Below are 17,253 nucleotides of genomic sequence, written 5' to 3' on the forward strand. Positions count from 1 at the left end.
AATTATCTTAACTTTATTTTACATAGCTAATCTCCCATGAACTAAATAAATCTTCCATTCAATATAACACATGTGTTAATTTTGTTAACCATTCAGGACAATTTTTAATTCTACATTTTAGACGATCACTGTCAATTGCTAGAACTTTAACAAAGGTACTACGAAAATCAAGGCAGTGAAAAAATGAGCTTTAAATTTCATACGTCGACTCACTATAAGTTGTATTTATATATGTAAGTCTGGAATAATATCTAACGAGTTAAACGATAGAAATAAACATTTAATACAGCAATCATTTCTAAGTGTAACTAGCTTGTATATAAATGTTAATCATGTCCTGGTGTGCAGTTAATTATAAACAGTAAAGTATACTTACATTATAAGAGCACTCATATTTTGTCATTCCGACATGTTAAACTTCTATACAGATTATGATTTATCATTATGTATACAGTGTCTATAACATGCATGAAGCGATTTTATATTTCACTGTTATCATTCATTAAGCACTTTCAAATCTGTCCCTATATGAAAGTGCTAAAATAATATGCCTTCACACAGCACTCAAATATTATTAAGGCCAATATATATATTATTCCTGAAGTGATGGACGCCTTATATTTATATCATTGAATTATTATTACAGTTGTACAACTAAAATAATTCTGTTTACAGAACTCTATATACTCAAACTTACATAGTCCAGCTTCTTCTGAGGATTGGCCTGCTCATCTTCGTACTTCAGGTTGTCATAGATGGCCTGAAATTATACAACAAAGGACAGGTTATACAGTAGTCTTTTATACAACAGAGCACAGATTATACAGTAGTCTATTATACAACAGAGGACAGTTTAGACAGTAGTCTTTTATACAACAAAGGACAGGTTATACAGTAGTCTTTTATACAAAAGAGGACAGATTATACAGTAGTCTATTATACAACCGAGGACAGGTTATACAGTAGTCTTTTATACAACAGAGGAGAGGTTATACAGTAATCTATTATACAACATAGGACAGGTTATACAGTAGTCTTTTATACAGCAGAGGACAGGTTATACAGTAGTCTTTTATACAAAAGAGGACAGATTATACAGTAGTCTATTATACAACCGAGGACAGGTTATACAGTAGTCTTTTATACAACCAAGGACAGGTTATACAGTAGTCTTTTATACAACAGAGGAGAGGTTATACAGTAATCTATTATACAACATAGGACAGGTTATACAGTAGTCTTTTATACAGCAGAGGACAGGTTATACAGTAGTCTTTTATACAACCAAGGACAGGTTATACAGTAGTCTTTTATACAACAAAGGACGGGTTATACAGTAGTCTTTTATACAACAGAGGACAGGATATACAGTAGTCTTTTATTCAACAGAGGACAGATTATACAGTAGTCTATTATACAACCGAGGACAGGTTATACAGTAGTCTTTTATACAACCAAGGACAGGTTATACAGTAGTCTTTTATACAACAGAGGACGGGTTATACAGTAGTCTTTTATACAACAGAGGACGGGTTATACAGTAGTCTTTTATACAACAAAGGACAGTTTATACAGTAGTCTTTTATACAACAAAGGACGGGTTATACAGTAGTCTTTTATACAACAAAGGACGGGTTATACAGTAGTCTTTTATACAACAAAGGACGGGTTATACAGTAGTCTTTTATACAACAAAGGACAGGTTATACAGTAGTCTTTTATACAACAAAGGACAGTTTATACAGTAGTCTTTTATACAACAAAGGACGGGTTATACAGTAGTCTTTTATACAACAGAGGACAGATTATACAGTAGTCTATTATACAACAGAGGACAGATTATACAGTAGTCTATTATACAACCGAGGACAGGTTATACAGTAGTCTTTTATACAACAGAGGAGAGGTTATACAGTAATCTATTATACAACATAGGACAGGTTATACAGTAGTCTTTTATACAGCAGAGGACAGGTTATACAGTAGTCTATTATACAGCAGAGGACAGGTTATACAGTAGTCTATTATACAACAGAGGACAGGTTATACAGTAGTCTATTATACAACAGAGGACAGGTTATACAGTAGTCTATTATACAACAGAGGACAGGTTATACAGTAGTCTATTATACAACAGAGGACAGGTTATACAGTAGTCTATTATACAACAGAGGACAGGTTATACAGTAGTCTATTATACAACAGAGGACAGGTTATACAGTAGTCTATTATACAACAGAGGACAGGTTATACAGTAGTCTATTATACAACAGAGGACAGGTTATACAGTAGTCTATTATACAACAGAGGACAGGTTATACAGTAGTCTATTATACAACAGAGGACAGGTTATACAGTAGTCTATTATACAACAGAGGACAGGTTATACAGTAGTCTATTATACAACAGAGGACAGGTTATACAGTAGTCTATTATACAACAGAGGACAGGTTATACAGTAGTCTATTATACAACAGAGGACAGGTTATACAGTAGTCTATTATACAACAGAGGACAGGTTATACAGTAGTCTATTATACAACAGAGGACAGGTTATACAGTAGTCTATTATACAACAGAGGACAGGTTATACAGTAGTCTATTATACAACAGAGGACAGGTTATACAGTAGTCTATTATACAACAGAGGACAGGTTATACAGTAGTCTATTATACAACAGAGGACAGGTTATACAGTAGTCTATTATACAACAGAGGACAGGTTATACAGTAGTCTATTATACAACAGAGGACAGGTTATACAGTAGTCTATTATACAACAGAGGACAGGTTATACAGTAGTCTATTATACAACAGAGGACAGGTTATACAGTAGTCTATTATACAACAGAGGACAGGTTATACAGTAGTCTATTATACAACAGAGGACAGGTTATACAGTAGTCTATTATACAACAGAGGACAGGTTATACAGTAGTCTATTATACAACAGAGGACAGGTTATACAGTAGTCTATTATACAACAGAGGACAGGTTATACAGTAGTCTATTATACAACAGAGGACAGGTTATACAGTAGTCTATTATACAACAGAGGACAGGTTATACAGTAGTCTATTATACAACAGAGGACAGGTTATACAGTAGTCTATTATACAACAGAGGACAGGTTATACAGTAGTCTATTATACAACAGAGGACAGGTTATACAGTAGTCTATTATACAACAGAGGACAGGTTATACAGTAGTCTATTATACAACAGAGGACAGGTTATACAGTAGTCTATTATACAACAGAGGACAGGTTATACAGTAGTCTATTATACAACAGAGGACAGGTTATACAGTAGTCTATTATACAACAGAGGACAGGTTATACAGTAGTCTATTATACAACAGAGGACAGGTTATACAGTAGTCTATTATACAACAGAGGACAGGTTATACAGTAGTCTATTATACAACAGAGGACAGGTTATACAGTAGTCTATTATACAACAGAGGACAGGTTATACAGTAGTCTATTATACAACAGAGGACAGGTTATACAGTAGTCTATTATACAACAGAGGACAGGTTATACAGTAGTCTATTATACAACAGAGGACAGGTTATACAGTAGTCTATTATACAACAGAGGACAGGTTATACAGTAGTCTATTATACAACAGAGGACAGGTTATACAGTAGTCTATTATACAACAGAGGACAGGTTATACAGTAGTCTATTATACAACAGAGGACAGGTTATACAGTAGTCTATTATACAACAGAGGACAGGTTATACAGTAGTCTATTATACAACAGAGGACAGCTTATACAGTAGTCTATTGTCCCACTCATCATCATTTAAGTCTATTTTACAAGCTTTGATTGTTGACATGTACATTTTACATACAAGTAAACCTATATACCTCATTTTACTTGTGATAACATCAAGAGACTTGGACCACAGAATATCCCCCTCCCCAGGTTACCTAGCTACAAATAGCTGGCCCCTAGAAAGCGGGGGGGGGGGGGCTCCCCTTTACAGGTATATATGTACATGCACCGGTGGCCACCCCATCTCACTTTCTATTGTTTCTTATTTCAAATTTTTGCCTCACATATACTTAACACTACATTTTTTATTGAAACTTTGTGTAAATATTTTTCACCACATGTACAAATCAGGACAACAGTAAGGAATGATTCTGTGCACAATACGAATACAAAAACAGTAAACCCCATCTAATGTGACATCCTGTTGGACACATTGGGTTGGATTACACAGAATGTCAGAATACACAGGTTTATATTTGATAGAGAAGTTTTTGTAAGAAAAGAGATTACTGTTGTATGTGGAATATGACAGAAGGTCCGAGGAGAATGTGTCGGATTAGGCAGGTTTCACATGCATTTCAAGTTTGTACATGCCTCATCACCGATAAATGCAAAAATATTAATCTCATGCATGTTTCATACAACACTGTAAGCCTATATGTATATAATATATAGAATATTTTCAATTTGAAGGAATCCTTTGTTAACTATTTATTCAAACAATTAAATATTATGTCATCAGTGATTGTGTTATGATTTTTTCAGGGGAGTTTTTTCAAAATGTTTTTAAGTCCCATTATTTACTATTTACTATACCGATATAGTGGGTTCTGAAAATTTGGTTCAGTTCCTCAGGAAAAGCAGGAGTACAAGTCCAGGACCAAAATATCTTGTATTCCAAAAATCACTGCATTGTCAACATGTATTTTCATGTCATGACAAATTTTAATATGTCCAAAATTTAGTTCAACAAGATGAGGGGGTTAAAGAATCTATTCAAAATGCTTAATACTGACCCACATGTACTAGGTAATTACAACAATAGAGAAATTGTGTGTTCGGGTCTGCTTTGTTGTACCTGGGGTCGCATATTTTACGATCTTCTTTAATTTACATTAGTGATTGCACACGATCAAAAACATGAAGATTTCAGGTGGATGTCCATCCATCATCATTTCTATAAAACCTTCCGTAATTTGCATTTAAATGAATCCAAAGGCCCAGGTGTCATGAATAACAGATAAAAGGCCAAATGTTTAAATCAAGCCTGTCAAAATTTGATCAAGATCAGCCTTTTTATATATACAGGCTGGATGATTATATCCTTGGGGCAAACAACCTTATCCTTTAATATTATAGGGACAAGATCAGTGGCCGGCCGCATTATACACCATGCGAAGCCTCAGGCTCCACTGCTTACCTTGTTTAGCATACAAACAGCGCTTCATGTTTATACAATCAGTCAACAGTATAAAGCTACCTTTATTTCCGCTTAGCATCCCTCTATGATCTTAATAATATTCTGTCCTCTATGATATTATTAATATTTCATCCTACATAGCTGCTTGAATTGCTGTGTGACAAGTCCCCTTGTACTTGACACAATGTTTCTATTCCTTTTCCTTCCACTTATACTAGACAATGTTTTTACTTCCACCCTGACCTCCTACATTCTGAGTATGAAGAGGGGAGATGTTTTTACCTAGGTATGGTAGCTATAGCCCGTTTACAAGACAATGTTATTTCTCCCATCCCAGCCCCTTCACAAGACAATGATTCCTGGCATGGGTATGAAGATGGGATATGTTATATACCTAGGTATGGTGGCCCGTTTACTAGACAATGTTTCTACTCCAATCCTCGCCACCTGTCAGGTGTTCCCATCCCCTCTACTCCTTTCACTAGAGGATTTTATTACTCCCACCTCAGTCCCTTGTACATGACATTGAATTGTTTCTTCTCCAATCCCAGCCTCCTGTGTTCCCACCCCAAGCTGCCCCCTTATAGTGGACTATATATAGCTATCTATCTACTCTGACCATGCAAACACTTCTGTACTGGACTGGGTAATAAATTACCCCACCCTCCTTTACTAAAGAAGATCCACATCCCCACCCACCCCGTTACTACACAACATCCCCCCCCCCCTCCAGTACTGAACAGAATCCCCCTCCCCTCCCTGTTCTATACAATATCCTCCAACATTTGAACTTGACAATGTGCTCCATCCCTTGTACATGCCCCTCCTAGTCCCCTGTCACATGGGACCCTGTACAAGACACCGTCTTCTTGGCTCCCTATATTAAAGACAAGGTCCCCCAACACCTCTACTAATAAAAATAACCTCCACCACCTCATTGCTTTGTGTATATATATATATACCTACTGGTCAATCTCCCCCATCTAGTCCCCTATATAAAGGCTGCTACAATGTACAGGACCCCAGAATTACAAACCAACATTACTTTGTTCTTTTGTACTGAGAAAGATCAATATTCTCATTTCTCTCATTCAAACATTCTGAAAATTTCAGTATAATTTAAAACTTAAATGGAGAGTCCTTTCAATAATACATTCCACAAGGTTACGTTATATTCAAAGAAATATAATTACCAGCAGCAATAGAAAACCATAGCGAAATTTTCTATTACAGTACGTACACAGTCTAAACCAGACTGTATCTTATCCAATTTGATTTTTTTGTCTAAGCTGGTATAACGATTTGGATCAGAAAATTACAATTGTATGTAACAAGTAGACTCTACAATTCTGAGCACTCCACAAACCATCTAAATTACCTGGACCTAGCAGGACAATTTACCTGGACCTAGGGAGGACAATTTACCTGGACCTAGCAAGGACAATTTACCTGGACCTCGGGAGGACAATTTACCTGGACCTAGCGAGAAAAATTTACCTGGACCTAGGGAGGACAATTTACCTGGACCTAGCCAGGACAATTTACCTGGACCTAGCGACCTAGGGAGGACAATTTACCTGGACCTAGGGAGGACAATTTACCTGGACCTAGGGAGGACAATTTAGACAGTTTACACAGTAGCTGATGGCACTCTGTGTGTCTTCATGTATACGCAAAGCTTCAGATAAAAACTTCCCCATACACACTATTAGGACTTTCCTACTTTCACAAGTTACATTTTATAACCAACCTGAAGCCTGCACACAATTTTTTATGAAGATTATCTCTCTATTAAAAGGAAGATCATGGTGATTTCTTGACTGATTATATCAATGTCTTTCAACCAATACAAACTAGCAGCCTGAACCACAGAGTAATGATGAACACTGGATAACAAAACTGCTTGAGAGACTTTTCTTTCAAAACCAATGTCCCTGACATGTAGCCTCGGATCAGCGACCAAAGATGTGACGATGTAGCGCCAAAAAATTATACGCCCGTTTGTCTCGAAAAGACACTCATAGCCACATCAATACAGGATGTTGGCCCTCATTAGGTTCCAAGTCGATGATCATAATTTAAATTATCGTTATCGTGTCAAATATCAAATAATAATTTATCATGTTCATTAAAGAATAGCATTAGGTAGTGAAAAGCCATGTCTATAAACACCCTCATTTGGTTATCAAATTTTAAGGTAATTCTACATGTTTTTCTATAAGAAAGGCTATGAATTACTTAAACCTTGAGTTGGTAGTATAATTACATACAAGTATGGAAAACATTTATCCTGAAATTCAGCTTTTAAATTTTGATTTTTTTTTCTATCTCAAACTAATTTACAAATAGTTTAGCATCGTAAACAGAAGTTAAGTTGTCAACCATATACATGTACATATGGATGTTTTTTGTATACTAGATTTTTATGATAGCCTAGTATAAGCTAGTAAAATATTTGCCTTGAAACTCTAGTAAAATCCACATTTGCCTAGCTTAATAATTATACATATATTAGTTATAGTTAATTTCACCATTTACAGAAGAATGATTTAGTATGCTGACCTGCGTACTACTAGGGATGGTACGTGGGCCAGGGGTGTGGATAAGTGGTGGTAGAGTGAGAAAAGCAAAAACTCCAACCATTAGGAATTCAAATAGGGCAAAAAAGTTACCCACAAAATTGCCCTGAATCATGTTAAGATTTTTCATAAATTTCAGGATGAATGATTTCATCACCAAACAACTAGTTCAAGAGGTTTTTATTGAAAATTTCACAGAATTTTACACTAACATATATATTTGAATTTATTTAGATGCCTTAGGCAAAAAACAGCATAAAATAACCCTACTTATTTTTGTACACAAAATGTAATTTGCACACAGAATTACTGATACAGCTTTTTGAATGTAATATTTATATAATAAACTCGAAGAAAATGGCTATCCATGCAATCTGCCAACAATGCAAGCACAGTGCCATGTTTGACAAAATGACTTTTCTCAGGTTTTCACATGATATGATCATTTTTCAATTTGTTTCTTCTTCAGAATCTTGATTTACGCATTTCTTGTATGTCATTTCAAACACAGATCCATGGGACTGCCATCAATAATGAATAAGCTGTTTATCAGATGAGGGCCATTTGTTTTCTATTCAATTTATCATTTCTAAAACATATATAAACCGATTCCCAATGCTGGTCCTAATATCAGATAAACCCAGCAGTATTTATGTCAGGAAAATGCTTATAAACCATGATAAGACTTTTCAGAATTTTTAGAAACAACTATTTCTTTGCCAGACTTCAAATAAACATCTTCTTGAGGTTTTTTTTATTGAGAATTTACGTTCAATATTTCATTGGCGTCTCCTTTTTACAGTCTGGGCTACATGACCACCAGTTTACAGTTCAAGATGTAATGGCAATTTGAAAGGTAAAGTGTGTGCTGGCTACATGCTCCACTGTAAAGTTGAGACACAAGCAGAATAAGTTGTACCTCTAACAAAGTGTAGCTCTAATGCATGACTACACAATATGTTCACTCTGGTCGGGGACAATAAAATTGCTATTTCTTTCCAGCATTTACTTATTCAATAGTCAGCTGGGTATTACCTCCTTTTCCTTTTTTGGCAGGTCTTGAAGTGGGTTCGTACTTTTGATCTTATATTTTATTTTGTGCACGTGATTACAGCATGGAATCTCTTTGTGAACCTCTCAGTTTTGACACCACATATATACATACAAATACATCTAAGCTCACTTTTTCATATCTCCGTGTAGAAACCCTTATTCTATTTGAGATCTCATTAAGCTCACATTGCGAATGAGATCTCTATAAGTCCACATTGTTTATGAGATATCTGGAGCTTTATTTCATCCTGTATATTCAAGCTCAAACACTCTATATATACAATCCCTTTGATTTAAAACTATACAAGTTCCCTGTAATCTCACTTTGTGATCTGTGTAAGCTCCCTATAAGCACGAGATCTTTTTAAACCCCAGAATACGAGATCACAGTAATTACAGTATTGTAAATCACTATACATGAGACCCCTCTTAAGCACCTTGCATACGAATTCCCTATACATGAATCCTGTTTGCGAGCCCCTACACTTTGAGAGAGCCTAGCTTGTAAGCTCATTATACATGAGACCCTTTTAAGCTCACATTGTGCATAAAAACTCCTTATACATCATGAGATCCCTGTAAGTATTTACGAGCCCATATGTATACCCTTATAGAGATCCTTGAAAACTCATTATACATGAGACCCTTATAAGGTCATATATATTATGCATGAAAACTCACTACATGTGAGATCCCTGTTTGTGAGCCCCTACGTATACACTTAAGAGATCCTTGATGAAAGCCTACTTACAAGATGAAAACCCTGTATGACCACCATTCCTATTTCACTCGGTGTACATGTTTATGTACGACCTTTCCAACTGTATACAACATGCACTAAGGTGTTCCTGTTCTGATCAATATTCAGTAATCCCTGGCCCTTGATCATGTTTTAGGATACACCTTGATTGTCGGTGCTTCAAACAGGTATAATGGGGAAGACCTGTTACATGGGGACAGGCTACATGCAGAGCTATGTGTACATGTTTGGAACCCAGGACTGATCGATGTACATGCATGCATATCTTCTCCTATCTACTGTGCACCAGTAAAGGGATTATATTATGCTAGCACTATATCACAATGAACATGTGTACAACAATGTAGGTCTATGGGAATCATTTACTTCATAGACCAAGTTGTCTTTGTTCAATGATAAATATCGTAGTTAGCAAAAAAGTATGTGTTTAATTATTTGACCTCCTTTATTATTATAGATATTTTCTCAATTCATTTTATCAAAAATATATAACCTAAGTTAAATTTTCTTGGTAAGGTGTGGTCAATCAAAAATATCTTATGTTGGGTATATTCAATGATAAATATAGTAGTTAGCCAAAAAATATCTGTTTAATTATTTGACTTCCTTCATTATTAGATATTTTCTCAATTCATGTTATCAAAAATGTATAACTTAAGTAAAATGTTCTTGGTAAGGTCTGGTCAATCAAAATTTCTGTAGGTCTATATGTAGTATATAATAAAATCTATGTAGCAAAACTGGAAATGAGTTACTTGTTGGCAACCATGTAGTTCTAGATCTCTCATGATCAGAGTATTAGGACGTCCATATGAAGGTTCTGCGTTTAAATCTCCGTCCAGAACTGCATTTTCTTTTGCTGTTATTTGTTGGGCATCTGATCCCCATTAACCTAATACGCTGATTTTCCAAAGCTATTATATACATGCATGTAAGATCCAGGCACCAGTCCCAAAAACACTAAAAATACACTGTCTTATAAAGGTAATTCCTTGGGTCAAATTAACAGTGTGATCTAATACAATGTAAAGGGCTAGCTGTATATATATCAAAGAACTCCAATCTTCTCACATACATGTATGTACATACAATAAATAATCTATCATCTATATGAATACTTTTCAAGGGTATCAAATTATACTGGTGCCTGTGAAACATTGCTTATTTAATTACTAGGCTCCATAGATCAAAGCTTCCTGAAACTTAACGCATTATCAAAGCTTCCTAAAACTTAACGCATCAGTAAATTGAATTTGTTTTCAAGTAAAACATGTTTCAAATATTTTACATTCACAATTTTAGTGTTTTTCTTATCTTTATAATATCAGTGTAAATTCTTGAAACATGCAACTTTAAATTATGAATTTGATTTTTGGAAAATATTCCATGTGAATTATTTGTAAGCTGAACAGACTTGAACAACTGGGCAGGGTATTTAAATACAGTCTCACATGACAAAAAGGACCCAACAAAGTGGCAATATGTAATTTGTCTACATAATTGTCCTTCCAAACTAAAACATTTCATGGGTCTAGGCTTCAAAGTTCACCTGCAGACAACATGTATTTGCACTCCTTACTTTGGCCCCTGTGTAAATATACCCCTAATACCGGCAAATCTGATAGCTCGTTTACATGGATTTAGAGCACCTACAGATCCCTTTGAATCCAGGTTGGATGGGGTGGGGGTTACAGTAAATAACATTTTGTTTGAGCAATCATATCGACTTCAAAGCCGCGCGGAGATGTACAGGACTGTAGTTAATCGTAAACAAGTACCTTTACTCAACAAATTCAATTCTTACAGAAATTAATAGGAAATCTTACGTAAAGTTTTGTTAGTCACTGTTTAAATGTTCTTGGTCGTGGTCATGTATTAAGGGGGAGAAGTCCCCCTTTTAATGTGAGCAGAACTTTATAAAATTATGAGAAATGTTTTATGCGTACAATCACATTTGTGAAAGGCTTGAACTACTGTAGAGTTGAAATTCTAATTTAAGGATTAATCATTGGTATTGGCTATTAATTAAGACATACGGCAAGCTTTGAATTTGCTGAATTAGATAACAGTAACATTTAGATCAACCTTTAAGCAAAACTTAAACGATGAGTTAAGTTCTACATCATATAAAATAAAGGTTAGTGACATTTATTTCAGTAAATTATTTTAATAACTAAAGAATTTTACAATATTAATGTTATACACAATGTGTATAATCACATATTGATTTCTGAAATATTGTTTTCTTTTTAGACTTGATAAATTTTGATATGTTAATACATACATGTATAGGGAAAAGGACATTTGGAGCTCTGTAAAAATGAGTAACATGGTTGCAATAGGTATATCCATCACATATATCTGCTAGTTTCTGCAGTTCTGTATATTAGATGAAGTAATTATATACAAACATGTACATCCTGCATCAAATTCTTAGCAATTATATATATAGCAATATATCTGCCTCATAAATAATGCATACAAACATTAACTATTACCTTTGAAGTGTGGATTATTTATTCTCGATGGCGAAACCCAACCGTCATCATATTAATTCAAATAGAATTCAGCTGTCATTGACGGCAATACATTTAAATTTAACTTCATCATAGTTAGAGAAAATTACAAATGCATGCACAATTGCGCATGCACATCACATGTGAACATGTACATTATGCACAGAAATTCAAAAGCACTTGAAAGTTTCTCAGTATTTTACATGTTTGTGATCTGGTCAGCATACATAATGGATATATATATGCACACATTTTAATTTCTTCATCTATATTTTGAACACACAACAATGTGATTTTTACACCTGTTTGTGTCATTTTAAATATATATTTATCCATATGGATGACAAGCTCAATGCTCAATATATATGTTATTAAGAATCTATATAATTATAAATGGACATAAACCGAACTTAATGTAAACATTACATAGTATTATTTTAACACAATTACAAAACTAGCCAATTCACAACCATGTTATTCATTATCTTGCTAATAAATTGTTATTGAAATCTTTTGCATAAACTAGTATAAGTAATTGGTTGGATGAAAAAATAAGAAACAGACTTGAATGTACTGCTAATTATTAACTAACAAAATTATAAACCATTACATAAATGTATAGTGTGTGAAATGAGTGTTAGTCCTATGCAATCTATCATACATCTATCAAATATTGTTAGGCTACATGCATGATATTTGACTTGATTAATGGCAAAAATTATACACAATGGGGCTATGATAAAATAATCTCTAGTTTCATAAACTCTACATTAGAAGTTTTGAACAATTACCTTTTATCAACATACAAAGTTATACATATCATTAATATTTAAACTGAAATCTTTCAATTTTATGGTATCTTTTTCATTTGCATTCTTATTCTGATAACTTTTTCCTGAGATGATATGGTAGGCAAAGTTTTTTTGTTTTGTTTTTGTTTTTAATTTACAAGGGATAATATAGTAATTATTCTCAAAGTCTATTTATACAGATGGATAAGAAAGACGCAATTTCAATGTTCTTGTTGAGATTGATTATCAATATTGAAAATTATTTATTCAAGTCTATCATATAAACAGATGAATAAGATAGAATTTCAATTTTCTTGTGGAGATTGATCATCTATCTTAATTACAGACACTCTGAAAACAAATGTGTTCTATATAGTGTTGCTAGAAATAATTAATTTAATCCATGACTAGTCATTCAACATGATCTTACAGTACTATGACTAATCGATTACAATTTTTGTTTGATCAATTATGTCCTATGACATGAAAACTTTCAAATAGTTATTGAGATATGGTCTAAAGCTGGCCTGAAAACTTAAAATGAATATTTTTGCATTAAAACACCACTTCTGCACATAGCTTGCAATAAGCATTTTAAGAATATCCAATGTATTTCCACATTTTGAACACTTTGGATAATTCTTTAGACTTAGTTTCCCTTTCAATTTATGATAATCAATGATCGATCATCATATGTTTGACAAATGGAAACCATCAATCATAAGTTTTGAAGTGTCTTGGGTTTATCAACTAAATATTCACAATCCTAATTTCATACAGTTACACAGATGTCCCAAATGTCCCTTCAGGAAATAAGCACATCAAATTCAGATTTAACATATTTATATTTCATCTGAAAAGAATCCTTGATCTCAATGGTATTAATAAAAATATGCAAATGTACATGTCAGGTTCTATGATAATGCAAAAAATTGACATTTATACAATAACTTACAGTTTGGCATCAGCGAGCGAAGTTATAAGATATTAAAAGGTGAATATTGGTTGGAGAAAAGTGAAAAATAATTGATATTAAACAATTTATAGACATGCAGCTGTCTTCTTAAAATATAAAGACAGAACAATTATTATGTATGCATTGTCTTGTTCGGTTAGCTGTCACTATACTTTCTAACAACTGTTTCTTTACTTTTTTTCACCTGTGTTTTTCATGAAAACTAATTATAAGCAAGGACCACAATCAGGATTAACCATTTGGTTTTCTTTTTGACAAACTGACCAAAAAACTTAGTGGCTAAAAACAGCGATGGGAGATAGACATAAACATGCTTCTGATTATTACTTAATTTTGTGGACCACATATTGAAATACATATTTCTTTTTCTTCTTGGTTGACAATCAATATGAAAACATTTTTCGTAAAGTACATGGAAAATAATTCATTATGCAAAATACGCATTCGACATTTACTTACGTAGCTAAGATTGTTATTTTTTTGTTATCTTTGTTAGTACCTTAAGGAATATCATAAAAAGAAATCACGCTAGAAAGAAAGAGTGTACAGAAGTTGGAATTCGGAGGAGGTAATGTTTGGGGTCGTTGTTTGTGTATTGTACACAACGCACACCGAATACACAGCGATATTTTCAGTGTTTTTTTTACACTTACCTGCATATCAGTCACACCGATTTCTTGGTTCGTGATCCATCGTAACTGCATTGATATTTTAACTGCCTCGTTGGCGATATCAATGCCACCCAGAATTTTTGGGGAGACATTTTCTTGTCGCGTGTCTGTGAAATATTCGTCGTCAAATAGTTTGGCTAACTTTTCATCTTGTTCGCCGATATTGTGCAAACTTAATTTTTCCTGAGTTCGATCAGTAACATCTCGTACCCTTTTTGCATTACTTGCACAACTTAAACGAATTAACAACACTACACATAATAATCTTAAAAGTTGCATAAATACCCCGATATTATTGTAATTCAGGGTCGCCATGTTGGAAATGGCCTTTCCGACCTTTTCATCAAAACATGACGGTGATCGAAATATAACATGCTTTCACAAATTATCTATTACAATCCAAATTCCATCCGCTACGTCATTTTTAGACTGTTATGTTCCAATCGCATATGTTATAAATCCAGATACAAAAAAATAACTCTTCAGAAAGTAAATCCTTATCCACTGTTACACTGTAGTACTGTCATCGTAGTAGACTTGCATGCTAATAAGGAGAGCTAGAAGCAAAGCGATAGTTTCGTATCGTCAATTTTTTTCATTTTTTTCTGTGTAGGTGCGCGCGCATCATTCATACGAAACAAGTAATTGATTTTTTCTTGCTTTATTTTCAAGATGTCAGCGCCCTTGTTCCGAAGCTTTTGCAGACGGTGCTTGCGTAATTTTTCAAAAACTGCTAAATTAAGGAATGACAGCAATGGTCTGAACTTACAACGAGTTTTTAAGTTAAATTTATCTCAACGACAGTTCCACAAAACAACAGGTGACTTTGATTCAGTCAAAATGTGTATATTGTCCTTGTAAAATGAGAGGTCACATAGAAAGGTGGTGGCGGGGTGGGAACTGGAATCCAATGTTAGGTGACGGAGAAATTTGGGACTAACTGTTAACTTACACGTCCCAATTGTGTTTCTGTTCTTCTCCTGAAACAATCCTGACATTCGTTTCTCAGGTATAGTTTTGGTCACTGAAACAAGTACCTATTGATGGAGGAGACAAGACAATCTGTTTCAGTGCTGTATCTGTTTCTGTGCCTTGATCATTTGCACCTCACATTGCTAGTTTGTTGACATCGTCATGGATTTTTTTTAGTTGTAAAGGTAACACTTGGTTTACATAATAAAGAAAGATATGGCGAAAACAAGTAAATTCAAACTTTGTACATTTAAAAAGAGTATTTTTACTATTACATTCTAATTGGATATTAAGACAGAATGCTAGACGCCTCGGCACTTGGTGAAGTTGGCACTTGGATACCTCGGCACTTATATTTTCGGCACTTGGTTAACTCGGCACTTTTTGAAGACAAGTCGGTACTTATTTTTTTCTAGTTTGATGTTTAAGTTGCAATTGAATCTGAAATTGGTATTTTGTGTCGTCGTATCCACAATTTGTGGTGATATGTATTCAAAATAAGTATAAAGGAGAGTAACTCGTTGAAAATAGTTTTCTAAGTATATCGTGACGTATATCTAACATGAACATTAAATAGTTTTCTAAGTATATCGTGACGTATATACATGACCATTAAATAAAGTTTTCTAAGTATATCGTGACATATATATAACATGAACATTAAATAAAGTTTTCTAAGTATATCGTGCCGTATATATATGAACATTAGATACAGTTTTCTAAGTATATCAACCCGTCACGTGGGCATTACCTACAACTAACTATTAACGGCACGTGGTCATTACCAATTCCCCCTACAACTATCTATCAATGGCACATGGTCATTACCAATCCCCCCTACAGCTATCTATCAATGGCACGTGGTCATTACCAATCCCCACTACAACTATCTATCAATGGCACGTGGTCATTACCCACAACTAACTATCAACGGCACGTGGTCATTATATTACCTATATTAACTATTTAGTTATCATCCTTAATCATCTGACAAAGTATTTCTACAGCTAGTGCTAATAATATACTGATTTTCAAGGAGTAAATAAAACTTTTCAAAAAGCTGGCAAAAATATTAAAAACAAATACATGCATGTAAACTTTCTTTTAAATGACATCATATTGAATAGTTTAATAATGGAGCATGTACTGAAAGATAATTGCAGTTATAATTTTTAACCTGATCATAATTTTACAAATTTTAGAATAACGAAAGTTTTAAATTGGTATACATAACCATTTACAAAGAATACGATAAGACGAATACCGATAACACTACTACAATATATCCTTCCAGTACAAGTTCCATATAATTAGACTTAATTAATTCAGTTACTTACCAGACTTGCATATTCGGCTCAATTAAGTGTAATACTTCAGTTTACAGGCACCTTATTTATATCCTGCGATATTCTTTCATTTTTAGCTCACCTGGCACGAAGTGCCAAGTGAGCTTATGCTGTGGCGCGGCGTCCGTCGTCCGTCCGTCCGTCCGTCCGTCCTCGTCCGTCAACTTTTCCTTTAAACAACTTCTTCTGAAGAACGGACAGGCCTAGAGTCATGATATTTGGCTGAAAGCTTTGTTGGTAGGAGCCCTACAAAGTTTGAGAACGAAAATGACCTTGACCTGTTTTCAAGGTCACAGGGGTCAAATATGTCAAAAACTTCAAACGACTTCTTCTAAAGAACTAAAAGGTATAGAATCTTCATATTTGGCTGATGGCTTCCTGGGAT

The 17,253-nt window shown here is 34.2% G+C and overlaps 2 protein-coding genes across 2 annotated transcripts in view; one reads left to right on the forward strand and one right to left on the reverse strand.

Annotated features, from left to right (window-relative positions):
* Positions 1–15,106, reverse strand: part of LOC110467152 (VWFA and cache domain-containing protein 1-like) — a 58,810-nt gene extending 43,704 nt beyond the window's left edge. Inside the window, exons 1-2 of the mRNA XM_021524100.1 lie at positions 14,533–15,106; positions 698–760 (exon numbers count right to left, since the gene is read on the reverse strand). Coding sequence (XP_021379775.1) covers positions 698–760; positions 14,533–14,865 — 396 coding nt within the window. The 5' untranslated portion in view covers positions 14,866–15,106. The remainder of the gene's footprint in view (positions 1–697; positions 761–14,532) is intronic.
* Positions 15,107–15,219: 113 nt separating this feature from the next.
* Positions 15,220–17,253, forward strand: part of LOC110467157 (adrenodoxin-like protein, mitochondrial) — a 19,802-nt gene continuing 17,768 nt past the window's right edge. The window contains exon 1 of the mRNA XM_021524110.1: positions 15,220–15,370. Within this exon, the coding sequence (XP_021379785.1) occupies positions 15,223–15,370 (148 nt within the window). The 5' untranslated portion in view covers positions 15,220–15,222. The remainder of the gene's footprint in view (positions 15,371–17,253) is intronic.

The sequence above is a fragment of the Mizuhopecten yessoensis genome, unplaced genomic scaffold (assembly GCF_002113885.1).
Source record: "Mizuhopecten yessoensis strain PY_sf001 unplaced genomic scaffold, ASM211388v2 scaffold11163, whole genome shotgun sequence".
Taxonomy (NCBI): Eukaryota; Metazoa; Mollusca; class Bivalvia; order Pectinida; family Pectinidae; genus Mizuhopecten; species Mizuhopecten yessoensis.